The 16511-nt window shown below is 45.1% G+C and overlaps 1 protein-coding gene across 2 annotated transcripts in view; it reads right to left on the bottom strand.

The window, feature by feature from the left end:
- OLFM2 (olfactomedin 2) overlaps window positions 1–16511 on the bottom strand; it is a 273626-nt gene that overhangs the window by 34991 nt on the left and 222124 nt on the right. For both annotated transcript variants that reach the window (XM_075272628.1, XM_075272629.1), the window contains exon 4: window positions 4629–4848. In XM_075272628.1, the coding sequence (XP_075128729.1) occupies window positions 4629–4848 (220 nt within the window). The remainder of the gene's footprint in view (window positions 1–4628; window positions 4849–16511) is intronic.

Genomic DNA, 16511 nt, shown 5'->3' with positions numbered 1-16511 from the left:
ACTGCTTGACAAAACCTCTTTAAGGTGGAATTTAGATTTGTGAACGTGACGCGGAGAGGGCCGAATTCATCACGTCTATTGACAACTTAATCTTGTATAACAACGGAACATGGTGTGACTTTAGGAAGCACCAAGATCCGGGGTTGGGATGGTCTCTCGAAGGGTCAGAGGGTCCTCCGATGATACAATAATGGGGCTCAAAGGTCCAGCAAAAGCCAACTCTACGGACAGGTTATTTTGGAGCCATCACTTACCACTAGGGTACCATTAGATTCTATTCATTATATGTTCTTACTGTATATTATAACAAAAAATACAATGCAACTGAAAGTGGTTGTACATGTGTTCCATAGAGGTGGAGAATGAGCACATGAAATAGTCCACTAGTGGGCCCAGAAAATCCCAAATGAACCCTGCCAACATCCTACTTCTTCATGTCATCCTACTTTTCCAAACCATAGAACCCAATCATTTTGGTTCAGCTCATTTCAACTTGGTTCCAGTATGATGTGGTTTGTTTTCCACCGCAGAAAGTCCACACTTCATGTACCAGGTTGCCACCTAAGGTTGGGTTCACACTAGAGATGAGCGAGTAGTACTCGATCGAGTAGGTATTCGATCGAATACTACGGTATTCGAAATACTCGGACTCGAGCGAGTACCACTCGCTGTTCGAATGTAAAAGTTCGATGCAGAACCAGCATTGATTGGCCGAATGCTATACAGTCGGACAATCAACGCTGGTTCTTCTCCTACCTTTAGAAGTCTTCTCCGTGCAGCTTCCTCACGGCGTCTTCCAGCTCTTCATTCACTGTGCCAGGCATCGGGCCTGGGCAGAGCCAACTACGCATGTCCGCTTGTAGTGCGGGCATGCGCAGTCGGCTCTGCCCAGGCCCGATGCCTGGCAGAGTGAATGATGAGCCGGAAGATGCCGCGGGGACGCTGCACGGAGAAGACTTCTCAGAGGATCCAGCCCGACCCTCACTCGTGGACTTGGTAAGTATAATTTGATCGAACGTTGCCTGCCCCTGAAACGAGCATTTTCCCCCCATAGACTATAATAGGGTTCGATATTCGATTCGAGTAGTCAAATATTGAGGGGCTACTTGAAACGAATATCGAACATTTTACTGTTCGCTCATCTCTAGTGGTTTGTTTTCCACCACAGAAAGTCCGCATTTCATGTACCAGGTTGCCACCTAAGGTTGGGTTCACACCTGTGCCCGGTCTCCGCTTTGCAGTTTCTGCCCGAGAAACTGGACAGGAGATGGAAACCAGCAGTCAGTTTTCAAACGCATTAACTCGAATGGGTTTGCAAAGTGTCCGCCCGTGAACGTCTTCTGCCTCTCCACGGCGAAACTGATTTTTTTAACTGGACACAAAGTCAGACATGTAGGACTTTGTGTCCGGTTAAAAAAAAAAACGGTTTCACCGCGGAGACCAGACGATGCTTACGGGCAGACACTGACTGTCGAGGTTTCCGTCTCTTGTCCAGTTTCTCGGGCAAAAGACGGAAAACCACAAAGCGGAAACCAGGTGCAGGTGTGAACCCGCCCTGAGTGAGGAACAATAAATTGAGCAGTGTTTGGTCCTGTGACCTTCTAGCACCATTTTGGCTTGATTGATACTTAACCTAAACCAGGTACCAAACATCTACTGGTCACCAAGTAGAGATGGACGAACCTCCCAAGATTCATTTAGGATTGAACAAGTTCAGGTAGAACTGGAAGTGAAAGTATTATACTCTCAGGTCTTTATAGACCCCAGAGAATAATGAGGTGAGGGGTGAAAAAAAAAATTATACTTACCTTCCCATATCTCTTTTGGGCCTCCTCGCAGTGTCTGGACCTTTTTCCCATTCTCCTTGGAGATACCATTTGTCCTGGGCCACTACTAAGGCCTGGGATAGGGCCTCATCGGTGACACCGAGTACATGAAGTCATCTGAAGAGAGTGCAGGACGCAGTGAGGAGGCCCAAAAGAGGAGAGGAAAGGGGAGTATAATAAAGGAACCTATTATTCTGTGGGGTTCCAAGAGACCCCAGAGTACAATAATTGCATGTTGTAGTTGTATTGGTCATTTTTGTTCATCCAAGACAAATCTCCAATCCTCTGCAACATCTTGTTGCCCTCAGCCCTAATTGTGTGTGGGGCACATGCCTGTCTACCCTCCCATATCTATGTCCTATGTCTAGTGCAAGGTCTGCGGGTGCGTTGAAGAACATAAGAGTTCTCTCTTTGGTGTCCATGAATCTCCATATCATGCACTGCTCCACCAGACCATACACAAGGCTGTAGTAGACTATAAATTATGGGTTCCTCCATTTATGGAGTTTATAGATTTCAGAACGTACCCTTTAAATGTGGCAAACCAGACACATATAGAATGAAGCAGGAGACTAGGAAGATCTGTCATTGACTCCGTCTCAGCAGTGAGGCAAGCAGAGTTAATGAACTATACAGAAGATATACTTCTCGAAGCTAGATCTGCCCACTTGTAAATTTTACCTGAACAGAGAAGCCTACTAAGAGTCTGTATGCCAATTTGACAGTGGTTGAAGTGGCTTGTTAAAGCCTTGAAGAAGTGTGTTTTTTTCAGGGATATAACATTAAGTCATTTACTGCGCCTTCTCCATCCATCCCAATCTAGAAACACCAATTAAAATTTCACTTACGTTGTAATTTAGACTCTTAAGGACATGAAATTGCAGGAAGCTTATAGATGAAGATGAAGAGGCTGATGCACAAGTAAGAAGTAAGATACCACGTAGAACCTTCGTTTTGCCTTACCCCCCTTGTATAGTGGACATGACGCATACAACATCAGCATGACTATATCTGGTACTTTCATTCAACTGGTGCTGTGGAACAAACATTGTAATGTAGTCCTAGTATTTCTACTATGAAATGTGAAGACATAGGGGTTACAAGTAACAATGGGGCCCACATAAGAAAACTTGTAATGGGGCCCCATTCTACCATGACCAGCTTAGGCACATATAAATATTCATAGTGATTTTTCAGTATAAAAATAAACACAGTGATGTCACAGTACAGGATAATACACACAGTGATGTCACAGTACACGATAATACACACAGTGATGTCACAGTACAGGGATAATACACACAGTGATGTCACAGTACAGAGATAATACACACAGTGATGTCACAGTACAGGGATAATACACACAGTGATGTCACAGTACAGGGATAATACACAGTGATGTCACAGTACAGGGATAATACACACAGTGATGTCACAGTACAGAGATAATACACACAGTGATGTCACAGTACAGAGATAATACACACAGTGATGTCACAGTACAGGGATAATACACACAGTGATGTCACAGTACAGAGATAATACACACAGTGATGTCACAGTACAGAGATAATACACACAGTGATGTCACAGTACAGGGATAATACACACAGTGATGTCACAGTACAGAGATAATACACACAGTGATGTCACAGTACAGGGATAATACACACAGTGATGTCACAGTACAGAGATAATACACACAGTGATGTCACAGTACAGGGATAATACACACAGTGATGTCACAGTACAGAGATAATACACACAGTGATGTCACAGTACAGAGATAATACACACAGTGATGTCACAGTACAGGGATAATACACACAGTGATGTCACAGTACAGGGATAATACACACAGTGATGTCACAGTACAGAGATAATACACACAGTGATGTCACAGTACAGGGATAATACACAGTGATGTCACAGTACAGGGATAATACACACAGTGATGTCACAGTACAGAGATAATACACACAGTGATGTCACAGTACAGAGATAATACACAGTGATGTCACAGTACAGGGATAATACACAGTGATGTCACAGTACAGGGATAATACACACAGTGATGTCACAGTACAGAGATAATACACACAGTGATGTCACAGTACAGGGATAATACACACAGTGATGTCACAGTACAGGATAATACACACAGTGATGTCACAGTACAGAGATAATACACACAGTGATGTCACAGTACAGAGATAATACACACAGTGATGTCACAGTACAGGGATAATACACACAGTGATGTCACAGTACAGGGATAATACACACAGTGATGTCACAGTACAGGGATAATACACACAGTGATGTCACAGTACAGGGATAATACACACAGTGATGTCACAGTACAGGGATAATACACACAGTGATGTCACAGTACAGGGATAATACACACAGTGATGTCACAGTACAGAGATAATACACAGTGATGTCACAGTACAGGGATAATACACACAGTGATGTCACAGTACAGGGATAATACACACAGTGATGTCACAGTACAGGGATATCATAGTACAGAATAACATAGTGATGTCATAGTACAGGGACAATAAACACAATGATGTCAGGAATAGAAGAAATCAGGAAGTACATTGTGTTGTACATATGTGTTGTGTATATAATGCAGGGCAGGTCCTCCAGAGAGAGGCAGGTACTCTCTGTAATGAGGATTTGAGCAGAAGACCTCTTCTATTAGCTATAGATTCCTTAATAGGGTGTATGAAAATACATTTTGTAAACCAGACAAGATTTTCAGTATATAGGGGATATTTATAACGTACATACCTAGTTTCTGCATACAAGCGTGCAACCTGGCCTCCAAAATCATGACCCTCTGTTGCAGTTCCTCATAATCGTAGGCCCCCATCTCCTCTTGTATCAGAAGCAGGACATTGGAGAGGTTCCGCACCTCCTCCTTTAACTGGACAATCATCTTGGTGTCTGATTTATATTGGTCAAGAACAGGGATAAGAGGTAAGAGCTGCTTCATTTTGTCCTTTAGCTCCTAAGAAGAAGACAAGAACAAGATATTAGACCACCAGAACACAAAAGACGTACAAGACCAGCAAAGCTCAAACATATTTATAAGAGTAGTCAACAAGTCTACTTCACGGTTAACAGCAAACTTTTGCTTATATGATAGGACCATTTGTAACCAACCTTGGTCTGCTTAAAATATATGTTCCATGTTGGAACCTGTTGCCATCGGACGGCCCACTGTAAAAGTGTTTGGCATGATTGTCTGAATTTAGCCAATCATAAGCCAATTTATGAAAACTCAATTTTTTTTATTTAATTTTTTTCTAAACTCCCTCCCCCCCCCCTCCAAATTGGGCAGGCTAGTTGTGTATATTGATGGCGGGATCATTCATACAATTGATACCATTGATCAACTGGCCCCATTATGCCTGATACATGGCCGACCTATATCAGATCTCGAGATGGACAAACCTCGCAAGATCCTTTTAGCTGAATATTCGCAGGTTCGTATGTAAGCATCATAGCGCCATTGTGCCCAAAGTGACTGGTGACAACCAATAAAAGGCCTCAATGGTTTGATGGCAACACATGACCTTCTCTAGGAGACCACAGGAGGTTGAAAGACCACCAAAGAGGACGTTGATCTAGACTAGTGGAGGTGGGGGCAAGGTAAGTGTTACTTATTTTTCCACACTACCCTTGGGCCTCCATTTATTATACTCTGGGGCCCAAAGAAGCCATAAAGTATAATAGTGATTCATGGGTGGTAAACCACAAAATTGGGCCTGAAATTTTAGAAAAATTTGGATCAATCTGAGTTGGTTTCTCATCTCTAGTCAGATCTTGCCACTCTTCAGTTTCCTCTTAATATAGGTTGAGAAACCATTATCCAGTGATTCTGCCACATTGGAATTATTGCCCTTTTCGTAGACGGTATAGTACGGGGCAGGAAAAACTGAATATACTGATATCTAATGATGATGTATCTTACTGAACTGAATTCCAGCTTATTCCAAGTTTGTAAGTCTAGTGGGTGGATCTTCTTCATAGGACCTTCTTCATAGGACAACCCATTTTTCTCCTACCTTTAGATGTGGTCTCCGTCGCGCCGTTCCTTAGAAATACCGGTACTTACCGGTATGCTAATGAGGTCTCGGCAGCAATGGGGGCGTCCTTCTTCATCTGCCTCCTCCCCTTGTCTGTCGTCTTCTTTCTTCGTCATGTCTGACGCCTGCGCAGTTGGCTCTGAAAGCAGAGACCCTGTTAGAGCCGACTGCGCATGCTCAGTAATGTATGTACAGCCCTCCGACGCCTGGATGAGTTCACGCTTGCGTCGGAGAGCTGTACGGACCTTACTGAGCATGCGCAGTCGGCTCTAACAGGGTCTCGCTGTCAGAGCCGACTGCGCAGGCGTCAGACATGACGAAGAAAGAAGACGACAGACAAGAGGAGGAGGCAGATGAAGAAGAAGGACGCCCCCATTGCTGCCGAGACCTCATTAGCATACCGGTAAGTACCAGTATTTCTAAGGAACGGCGCGATGGAGACCAGATCTAAAGGTAGGAGACGAATAGCCTTTCTTAAGGCTATTCCGACGTGGTAATTAGAAAAAAAGTTGCTTTAATGGTAGAATCCCTTTAAGGACAAGTATGTTCATGAGAAAGTATTGGTTAGCTTCTATTTCGAGTAGGTATATAAAGTATTACACTCAACAGCAACCAATAATAGAAATATTAGGTGATGAATTTACCACAATATATATGAGGCCATTGACAGACTTGTTCATTGTAAACTATACATTATATATTGCGTAGTATTGTGGAAAACCTAAAGCTCCTGGTCTCCAAGGCCGAATCCATGACATGACTTTACTTCTACCATGTACCATTTATAACACTAGTGTATTATATGTGACGGAGAAGCCTTTCCATTACCTTAGGCTGTAGGATCTGGATACAACTTCTACCTTTGACCCCTCTTCCCGTAGATACATCCACCACTCAAAGACAATGTAATTGCCTGTACTCCGTCTACATTTTATCTTCTCGTTGACCTCATCTATGACCGCATCGACTAGACTGAGCTTATTGAAAGCCAGTTCTATCTGGACCTACAACCGGCACGACAGCAGAGGCGCTCCGCTAATTTTCCGCTTCGTTGGCTCTAACGGTTCCTTTATATATTATTAATTGGCGATTTGCATATTACAATCATGTAATCATGGCTTTAATTGTCGCTGAGATATTTCCAAGTATATTTTTGTGCTCATAATCAAGGACGGAGGTTGAAAACCATTGAGCTCTTTGGCTGTAGAGTGTGGGTGGGCGAATAAAACATAAAAAGATGACCCGCGAGTCGAGAAATGCAAATCCGGCCCTTCTTGGCAGAGTTTTTATTATAGCACTAGACATACAAGACCTCTTTTAATGGCTTGTTGCTAATTTGCTGCGGAAGTAATGCAGATTGGGAGAGAAATACATAATAATAATAATTACTATTAATATAATGTCACTGTGTGCCTAAAGCTGTTCAGCAAACACTAACTGCTTACTTACAGAAGATGTGTGACCGTGCTCGGGCGCAACCAGAGCCACGCCAATAAAGACATGCTATATGACACAATTAACTCAAAGTCTCGTAATGTGCGCTGGTCTGGATATTACAAGAGAAATCCTAATTTCCTTTAACACTGAGTCAACAGCTTGAGACGTCAGATTTCTAATGGTTTTAGCTACGGAGTGGGAAGCCTGTCTATTGAGATCACATTATCCGACCCATTTCTTAAAGAGGTTTCCTGTTTGGTATGAAGTGGTTCAATGTATTATAAGTAGAGATGAGCGAGTAGTATTCGATCGAGTAGGTATTCGATCGAATACTACGGTATTCAAAATACTCGTACTCGATCGAATACTACTGTTCGAATGGAAAAATTCGATGCAGAACCAGTGTTGATTGGCCGAATGCTATACAGTCGGCCAATCAAAGCTGGTTCTTCTCCTACCTTTAGAAGTCTTCTCTGCGCAGCGTCCCCGCGGCGTCTTCCAGCTCTGAATTCACTCTGCCAGGCATCGGGCCTGGGCAGAGCCGACTGCGCATGCCCGCGCTACAAGAAAATGTCCACTTTGACTGTAAGCGGCCATTTTCTTGTAGTGCGGGCATGCGCAGTCAGCTCTGCCCAGGCCCGATGCCTGACAGAGTGAATTCAGAGGTGGAAGACGCCGCGGGGACGCTGCACGGAGAAGACTTCTCGGAGGATCCAGCCTGACCCTCACTCGTGGACTTGGTAAGTTCAATTTGATCGAATGTTGCCTACCCCTGAAACGAGCATTTTTCCCCCACAGAGTATAATAGGGTTCGATATTGAATTCGAGTAGTCGAATATTGAGGGGCTACTCGAAACGAATATCGAATATCGAACATTTTACTGTTCGCTCATCTTTAATTATAAGGGATCAAAGAAAAAAACTGTTATAATCTCCTACAAAAATTTGTAAAAAATTTCAAATTAATAATTTAATATAAATCTAAAAAATAAGTTATAATAAACATTAAAGGGCTGGTCCAGGAATTGCCCATGGGGGTGTAAAATAATAATAAAAACGTATACCCTGTCCCCAGCACTCTGTTGTCCTCCACCGGTGCCCTTTCCATCTAATGCCTGGGCTATGCTCCAGGACACCCTAAGACTAGAGATGAGCGAACAGTGTTCTATCGAACTCATGTTCGATCGGATATTAGGCTGTTCGGCATGTTCGAATCGAATCGAACACCGCGTGGTAAAGTGCGCCATTACTCGATTCCCCTCCCACCTTCCCTGGCGCCTTTTTTGCTCCAATAACAGCACAGGGTAGGTGGGACAGGAACTACGACACCGGTGACGTTGAAAAAAGTAGGCAAAACCCATTGGCTGCCGAAAACATGTGACCTCTAATTTAAAAGAACAGCGCCGCCCAGCTTCGCGTCATTCTGAGCTTGCAATTCACCGAGGACGGAGGTTTCCGTCCAGTTAGCTAGGGGTTAGATTCTGGGTAGGCAGGGACAGGCTAGGATAGGAAGGAGAAGACAACCAACAGCTCTTGTAAGAGCTAAATTCCAGGGAGAAGCTTGTCAGTGTAACGTGGCACTGACGGGCTCAATCGCCGCAACCCAGCTTTCCCAGGATCCTGAATGGAATACACTGTCAGTGTATTCCCGTATACCCGATATATACCCCCGATACCCGTTCCAACGGTGTGCCCCCCCACCTTCACCCCAGAAATACCCTGCAAGTCCCCTAGCAATAGGATTGGGGCTATATACACCCACTATTTTTGCTACTGCCATATAGTGCCATTGTCTCACTGGGAATTCAAAGAATATATTGGGCTTACATATAACTTCAATTCCAGGGAGAAGCTTGTCAGTGTAACGTGGCACTGACGGGCTCAATCGCCGCAACCCAGCTTTCCCAGGATCCTGAATGGAACACACTGACAGTGTATTCCCGTATACCCCATATATACACCCCAAATCCCCGTTCCAACGGTGTGCCCCCCCACCTTCACCTCAGAAATACCCTGCAAGTCCCCTAGCAATAGAATTGGGGCTATATACACCCACAATTTTTGCTACTGGTATATAGTGCCATTGTCTGACTGGGAATTCAAAGAATATATTGGGGTGACGTGCACCCACAATTTTTGCTACTGCTATACAGTGCCATTGTCTCACTGGGAATTCAAAGAATATATGGGGGTTATGTGCACCCACAATTTTTAATACTGGTATACAGTGCCATTGTCTGACTGGGAATTCAAAGAATATATGGGGGTTACGTGCACCCACAATTTTTAATACTGCTATACAGTTCCATTGTCTCACTGGGAATTCAAAGAATATATGGGGGTTATGTGCACCCACAATTTTTAATACTGGTATACAGTGCCATTGTCTGACTGGGAATTCAAAGAATATATGGGGGTTACGTGCACCCACAATTTTTAATACTGGTATATAGTGCCATTGTCTGACTGGGAATTCAAAGAATATATGGGGGTTACGTGCACCCACAATTTTTAATACTGCTATACAGTTCCATTGTCTCACTGGGAATTCAAAGAATATATGGGGGTTACGTGCACCCACAATTTTTAATACTGGTATATAGTGCCATTGTCTGACTGGGAATTCAAAGAATATATGGGGGTTACGTGCACCCACAATTTTTAATACTGGTATACAGTGCCATTGTCTGACTGGGAATTCAAAGAATATATTGGGGTTATGTGCACCCACAATTTTTACTACTGGTATATAGTGCCATTGTCTGACTGGGAATTCAAAGAATATATGGGGGTTATGTGCACCCACAATTTTTAATACTGGTATACAGTGCCATTGTCTCACTGGGAATTCAAAGAATATATTGGGGTTATGTGCACCCACAATTTTTACTACTGGTATATAGTGCCATTGTCTGACTGGGAATTCAAAGAATATATGGGGGTTATGTGCACCCACAATTTTTAATACTGGTATACAGTGCCATTGTCTCACTGGGAATTCAAAGAATATATTGGGGTTATGTGCACCCACAATTTTTACTACTGGTATATAGTGCCATTGTCTGACTGGGAATTCAAAGAATATATGGGGGTTATGTGCACCCACAATTTTTAATACTGGTATACAGTGCCATTGTCTGACTGGGAATTCAAAGAATATATTGGGGTTATGTGCACCCACAATTTTTACTGCTGGTATATAGTGCCATTGTCTGACTGGGAATTCAAAGAATATATGGGGGTTATGTGCACCCACAATTTTTAATACTGGTATACAGTGCCATTGTCTGACTGGGAATTCAAAGAATATATGGGGGTTATGTGCACCCACAATTTTTAATACTGGTATACAGTGCCATTGTCTCACTGGGAATTCAAAGAATATATTGGGGTTATGTGCACCCACAATTTTTACTACTGGTATATAGTGCCATTGTCTGACTGGGAATTCAAAGAATATATGGGGGTTATGTGCACCCACAATTTTTAATACTGGTATACAGTGCCATTGTCTGACTGGGAATTCAAAGAATATATTGGGGTTATGTGCACCCACAATTTTTACTACTGGTATACAGTGCCATTGTCTGACTGGGAATTCAAAGAATATATGGGGGTTACGTGCACCCACAATTTTTAATACTGCTATACAGTTCCTTTGTCTCACTGGGAATTCAAAGAATATATGGGGGTTATGTGCACCCACAATTTTTACTACTGGTATACAGTGCCATTGTCTGACTGGGAATTCAAAGAATATATTGGGGTTATGTGCACCCACAATTTTTACTACTGGTATATAGTGCCATTGTCTGACTGGGAATTCAAAGAATATATGGGGGTTATGTGCACCCACAATTTTTAATACTGGTATACAGTGCCATTGTCTGACTGGGAATTCAAAGAATATATGGGGGTTATGTGCACCCACAATTTTTACTACTGGTATACAGTGCCATTGTCTGACTGGGAATTCAAAGAATATATGGGGGTTACGTGCACCCACAATTTTTAATACTGCTATACAGTTCCTTTGTCTCACTGGGAATTCAAAGAATATATGGGGGTTATGTGCACCCACAATTTTTAATACTGGTATACAGTGCCATTGTCTGACTGGGAATTCAAAGAATATATTGGGGTTATGTGCACCCACAATTTTTACTACTGGTATATAGTGCCATTGTCTGACTGGGAATTCAAAGAATATATGGGGGTTATGTGCACCCACAATTTTTAATACTGGTATACAGTGCCATTGTCTGACTGGGAATTCAAAGAATATATGGGGGTTATGTGCACCCACAATTTTTAATACTGGTATACAGTGCCATTGTCTCACTGGGAATTCCACAAATAATTTGGGGATTCATTCACCCTACATCTCAGGCTCTTGCCATATTCACCCAGGTTGTCAGTGCTGCACCAGCTCGTTCCCAGACAGCTCGGCCCGAATAACACGTTACCTATATAGAGGATTTGGACAATGAAGACAACATGTTCTAAATCTAATGTCTGCACCTTCTCCAGAATTAAAATAAAGGCAGCGTTTAACTTTCAAATAGCACTGCACAAAGGAAGAGCTTATCAGCTTGTCTCATGACATGCTACTGAAAAGTTTCATTTGTGTATCTTAATGTAAATATAGTTGTATAAGCTTTTTGGGTTTTAGGCACTGCCAAGTTATTTATTACCACCCGCTCCCTTATAATGATGATGACGCCAAAGTCACTGTGGGTGTTCAGAGCTCACAGCTTCGGGTGACATTTGTCTTGCTCTCTGTCGGTACCAGCTGTCTTTTTGGATACCGTAAAGTTATGTTGACTTTATTAACAGCTATAGAAGCTTTAGCCAGGTTGTGACGGTGTGTAACCCTAACAACACTAAGTGGGATACACATTAATAGTCAGTCTATGTACGCTAAACGTATCACTGAAGTAATTTTTTTTCCCTCTCCCCTAATATAAGAAAGGAACAGACATTAGACCTAGACCGGGGTTCGAGGCTTGAAAAAATCCAGTATTATTTGTTCTTCATGATGTGAAATATGTGTTGAAAAGCAACCCAAGATGAAGTCAGCCATGTGTGCCAGTGTGTTACTTGGCATGCCTTTGCTGGCCCCAACTGTAAGGGTCACTCTCCATTTCCTCCATTTTCCACTCCCCTTCACACCATTTGTGGTGAAGCAATGGGATGCACTGAAGTGCACCCTCTAGCCTCGTGTGGGATAGGGACATCAGATGCCACTCCAACCCCCTCGTCTTCCTCCGCCAGCCAACGGTGCGAAGATGAGAGGAGTGTGCTCTGAATGTTTTCTGCCTAGCAGAGGCTAGTTCTCACTTACGAAAATGGCCCCACTTTGACCTGTATATCAGGCACAATGGTGTAGGTTTCAAAGAAACATGGCACCAACAAGTTGGAAAACGTGGGCCATGCGTGGACCGTGTTTGAGTCTGGCAAGCTCCAGATCTGCTACCAGGTTCCAGCCATTATCACAGGCGCAAAAATGCCAGGCCCCAGGTGTAGCAGGGAAAAAAAAATGCCATCTCAGCCAGGATGGCATCCCTGACCTCGGAGGCACTGTGCTGTCTGTCCCCCAAGCTGATCAGTTTCAGCACGGCCTACTGACATCTCCCCATGCCAGTGTTACAGTGTTTTCCGCTAGTAGCTGGGGTGGAGGTTGCAGCTTCGTAGGGTTTCAGTCTACTCCTGCCATGAATTTTGGCCTGGGAGAGGAGATAGGCCACCCCAGTTTGCACCCGGGGAACAGACTCCACCACATTCACCCTGCCTGTCATTAAAGATAAGCACTGCAGCATCCCTGACCACAGGCGCTTGTCCATGTGTCGGTGGTCAAGTGGACCTTGCAGCAAAGCGCAGAGCTCTGGGCCCGACTGATGTTATGGGACACATGCAGGCGCAAGGCAGAGACAGCACACCAAGAGAAGTAGTAACGGCTAGGCCCAGCATAGGGAGGTGCCCCAGCTGCCATCTGCTGACGGAAGGCCTGGGTCTCCAGAAGCATAAACAAACACCAACATCTCCAGGGCCAGCAGTTTATCGATGAGGCTGTTACAGGCTTGGGCATGGGGGTGGGTTGTATTGTACTTCTGCCTGCAATGAAAAGCTTGGGAAATGTGGAGTGGCTGGGAAGAGGCGCATGATGGTGCAGGCCAAAAGGGCGCATGAGGGTGAACTCCCCAATGTGTCAGAGATAGGTGTGTAGGTGTCCTTGCATCATATACTTGCACCATATTTGGCTTTGGAAGTTAATTTTGTGCCAAAAAGTGGTTAAGACAGCGATCCCTCAGCTACTCCCGTTACACTGTCTATTGAAGTTACCATCTGTGGAAGTGGACCACCATTTCTAAGATCCCAAAGGAAGCAGGCAAGAGATGTGCAGTTCAGAAAAAAAGATGAGAAAATAAGTTTAGGCTGTAGAGCACAGAGGGATCGGAGAGGACAGAGCTGGTGTCGGCCAGGTATTCCCACAACATGCGCCTATACTTGTCCCTCCTGGTGACACTAGGCCCCTGAGTGGCAGTAATTTGTCCAGGGGGGCCATTAACGTGTTCCAGACCTAGGAATAAGTCTTCCAACAGGGTAGAGTTTTGCATGCCTTTGCTTCTACCCACTGTTTTTGCTGCTTAGCTTCCCTCCACATCTACTCTGCTTTCACCCCTAAACATCACCCCAGTTTATGCCTTTGCTTCTACCCAGGTTTTTTGTTGATTTAGCTTCCCTCTACATCTACACTGCTTTAGCCCCTAGACATCACCCCTGTCCATGTGGGGTCGGTGGCCTCGTCATCCACCAACTCCTCTTCCAATTGCGCACTGCCCCCTTACTGCAAACCGCACATGACCACAGCTTGCCTTGATGGCAACTGTGTCTCATGATCCCCACTTAGGTCCAGACAAGTCGGTGGCGGGTCCAAAACCCCAAAATTGGAAGGAAATGGCAGATGCTGCAGTATTTCTAACACCTGTTCCTGGTGCTCGGGCCTGGTCTGTGTTGTACCCTGCACCCTGCTTAACGCATCTGCCATATCCGAAGTTGTGCTGAGCGCATGCTAATGTTTCGTGTCCAGTGCAATGGATGGGATGGGATTTCACATAAGTCTGCCACCCATGGCCACTCATGGTTGAGCAACTGAGGGAGTTGACTTTGACGAACCCGAGGGTTTTGGAGTTGGAACTACATCAAAGGTCTGTGCTGCTCACACACTCTGCTCAACACATGATATGTTTAGTGCCAGCAGTGTGGAGACGTTGCACAACAGCCGTTGTTCCAGCAGGTACAGGCGTTGTAGGAGTGCATAGAGGCTAGCAGCGGCAACTATACACTTTAAAAACTATCCGCACAAGCGCCACACTTTCACCAGTAGCTCAGGAACATTGGGGTACCTTTTTCAAAAGATTAGCAGCAATGAGTTAAAAACGTGGCCCAGGCATGGAATATGTTGCAGGCTGCCAAGCTACAGAGCCAATCCCAGGTTACGGCCATTATCACACATGACAACATGCCTGGGCCCAGGTGCAGTGGCAAAAACCACATTGCCGTCTCATCGAGGATGGCATGACTCACTTTGTAGGCAGTGTGCTGTCTGGCCCCCAAGCTGATGAGCTTCAGCACGGCCCGCTGACGTCTCCCCACACCAGTGTTGCAGCGTTTCCAGCTCGTAGCTGGGGTCAATTTAACAGCGGAGGAGGGTGGTGTTTCAGCCCTCCTCCCAGGAATGTTGTGTGGGGAGACAAGTCAGGCCACCACATTTTGCGACCCGGTCCACGCCTCAACTACATTCAACCACTGTGCCCAAATTGAAAGGTAGCGTCCCTGTCCGCATGCACTTGTCCATTCGTAACTGGTCACATGGAACTTTAGGGCTAAGCGCTGAATTTAGGGACCGCCTCATGTTTGGGGGAAAGTGCTGGTGTGGACGGCACAGTGCGGTGGCGCAGTAGACACTCTGCCCAAAAAGGGCAGAGTGTCCCCCAGCCGGGATTCCAACATCTCCTGGGCCAGATTTCTTGAGATGAGGCCGTTGAAGCCTTGGGCATGTGGGTGGGTTGCGCTGTACTTTAGCATGAAATGAAAGGCTTGGGAGATGGGGAGTTGCTGGGAAGAGGCGCATGATGGCGCGGGCAAAAGGAGAAATGGCAGGAAAAGGTGAGGATAAGGGTGAACTCCCCAAAGTGTCAGAGGCAGATGTGGAGGTGTCCTGGCTCCTGGTCTGGACTGCAGCGCCAGCCCTGTCAACAGTGGAAGAGGCAGTGGCAGCCAGGCCAAACGACGATTATCCTGCGCTTGCTCTCACCCACTGAGCCCAGGGCTTGCCTTCCAAATGATGGCACCCGCAAGAGGTGGTGAGATTCCTCTCCGCAGATCTCCAAACCATCTTGGACTTGCAAATTGCACTAAATTTGTCATGTAACTGACATGTATATGATGAGTCTATCCATTGTCTGTTCATTTTGGTGAAAGTCAGCCTGTCAGCTGACAGACAGCTGTGCTTGTCAGTGATGATGTCACCGGCTGCTTGTACCCCCAGTTTTTGCTGCTTAGCTTGCCTCCACATCCACACTGCTTTTGCCCCTACACATCACCCCTATCCATGCCTGTGCCTCTAGCCATAAGTCTGCCACCCATGGAAACTCATGGTGCAGAAAGTGAGGGAGCTGACTCTGAGGAACCCTTGGGTTTTGTAGCTGGTACTCCATCAAAGGTCTCTGCTGCTCACACACCCTGCTGAACATACGGTATCTAGGGTTAGAGCGTGTGGTGACCTCGCACAACAGTAGGTGCTTCAGGCAGATGTAGGCCTTGCTGGAGTGTATTGCGGCTAGCTCCAGGTACTGTAGACTTGGGAAAGTGGGTGTCCAAGTGCCGCACTTTCACCCTTAGCTCAGCTAATTTGGGGTATGTTTTTAAAAATCATTGCACCACTACATTGAACATGTGGGCCAGGCATGGAACGTGTTGGAGGCTGGCAAGCTCCAGAGCCCTCCAACAAGCTAAAAAACCTGGCCCCAGGGGCAGCGGGGATAAACAAATTGCCATCTCATCCAGGATGGCATCCCTGACCTCAGAGGCAGTGTGCTGTCCGTCTCCCAAGCTGATGAGCTTCAGCCCAGCCTGCTGACGT

Source organism: Leptodactylus fuscus, chromosome 5, assembly GCF_031893055.1.
Source record: "Leptodactylus fuscus isolate aLepFus1 chromosome 5, aLepFus1.hap2, whole genome shotgun sequence".
In the NCBI taxonomy this organism is placed as follows: domain Eukaryota; kingdom Metazoa; phylum Chordata; class Amphibia; order Anura; family Leptodactylidae; genus Leptodactylus; species Leptodactylus fuscus.
The sequence above is the reverse complement of the archived record's forward strand: the minus strand, read 5'-3'. Positions and strand labels throughout refer to the sequence as shown.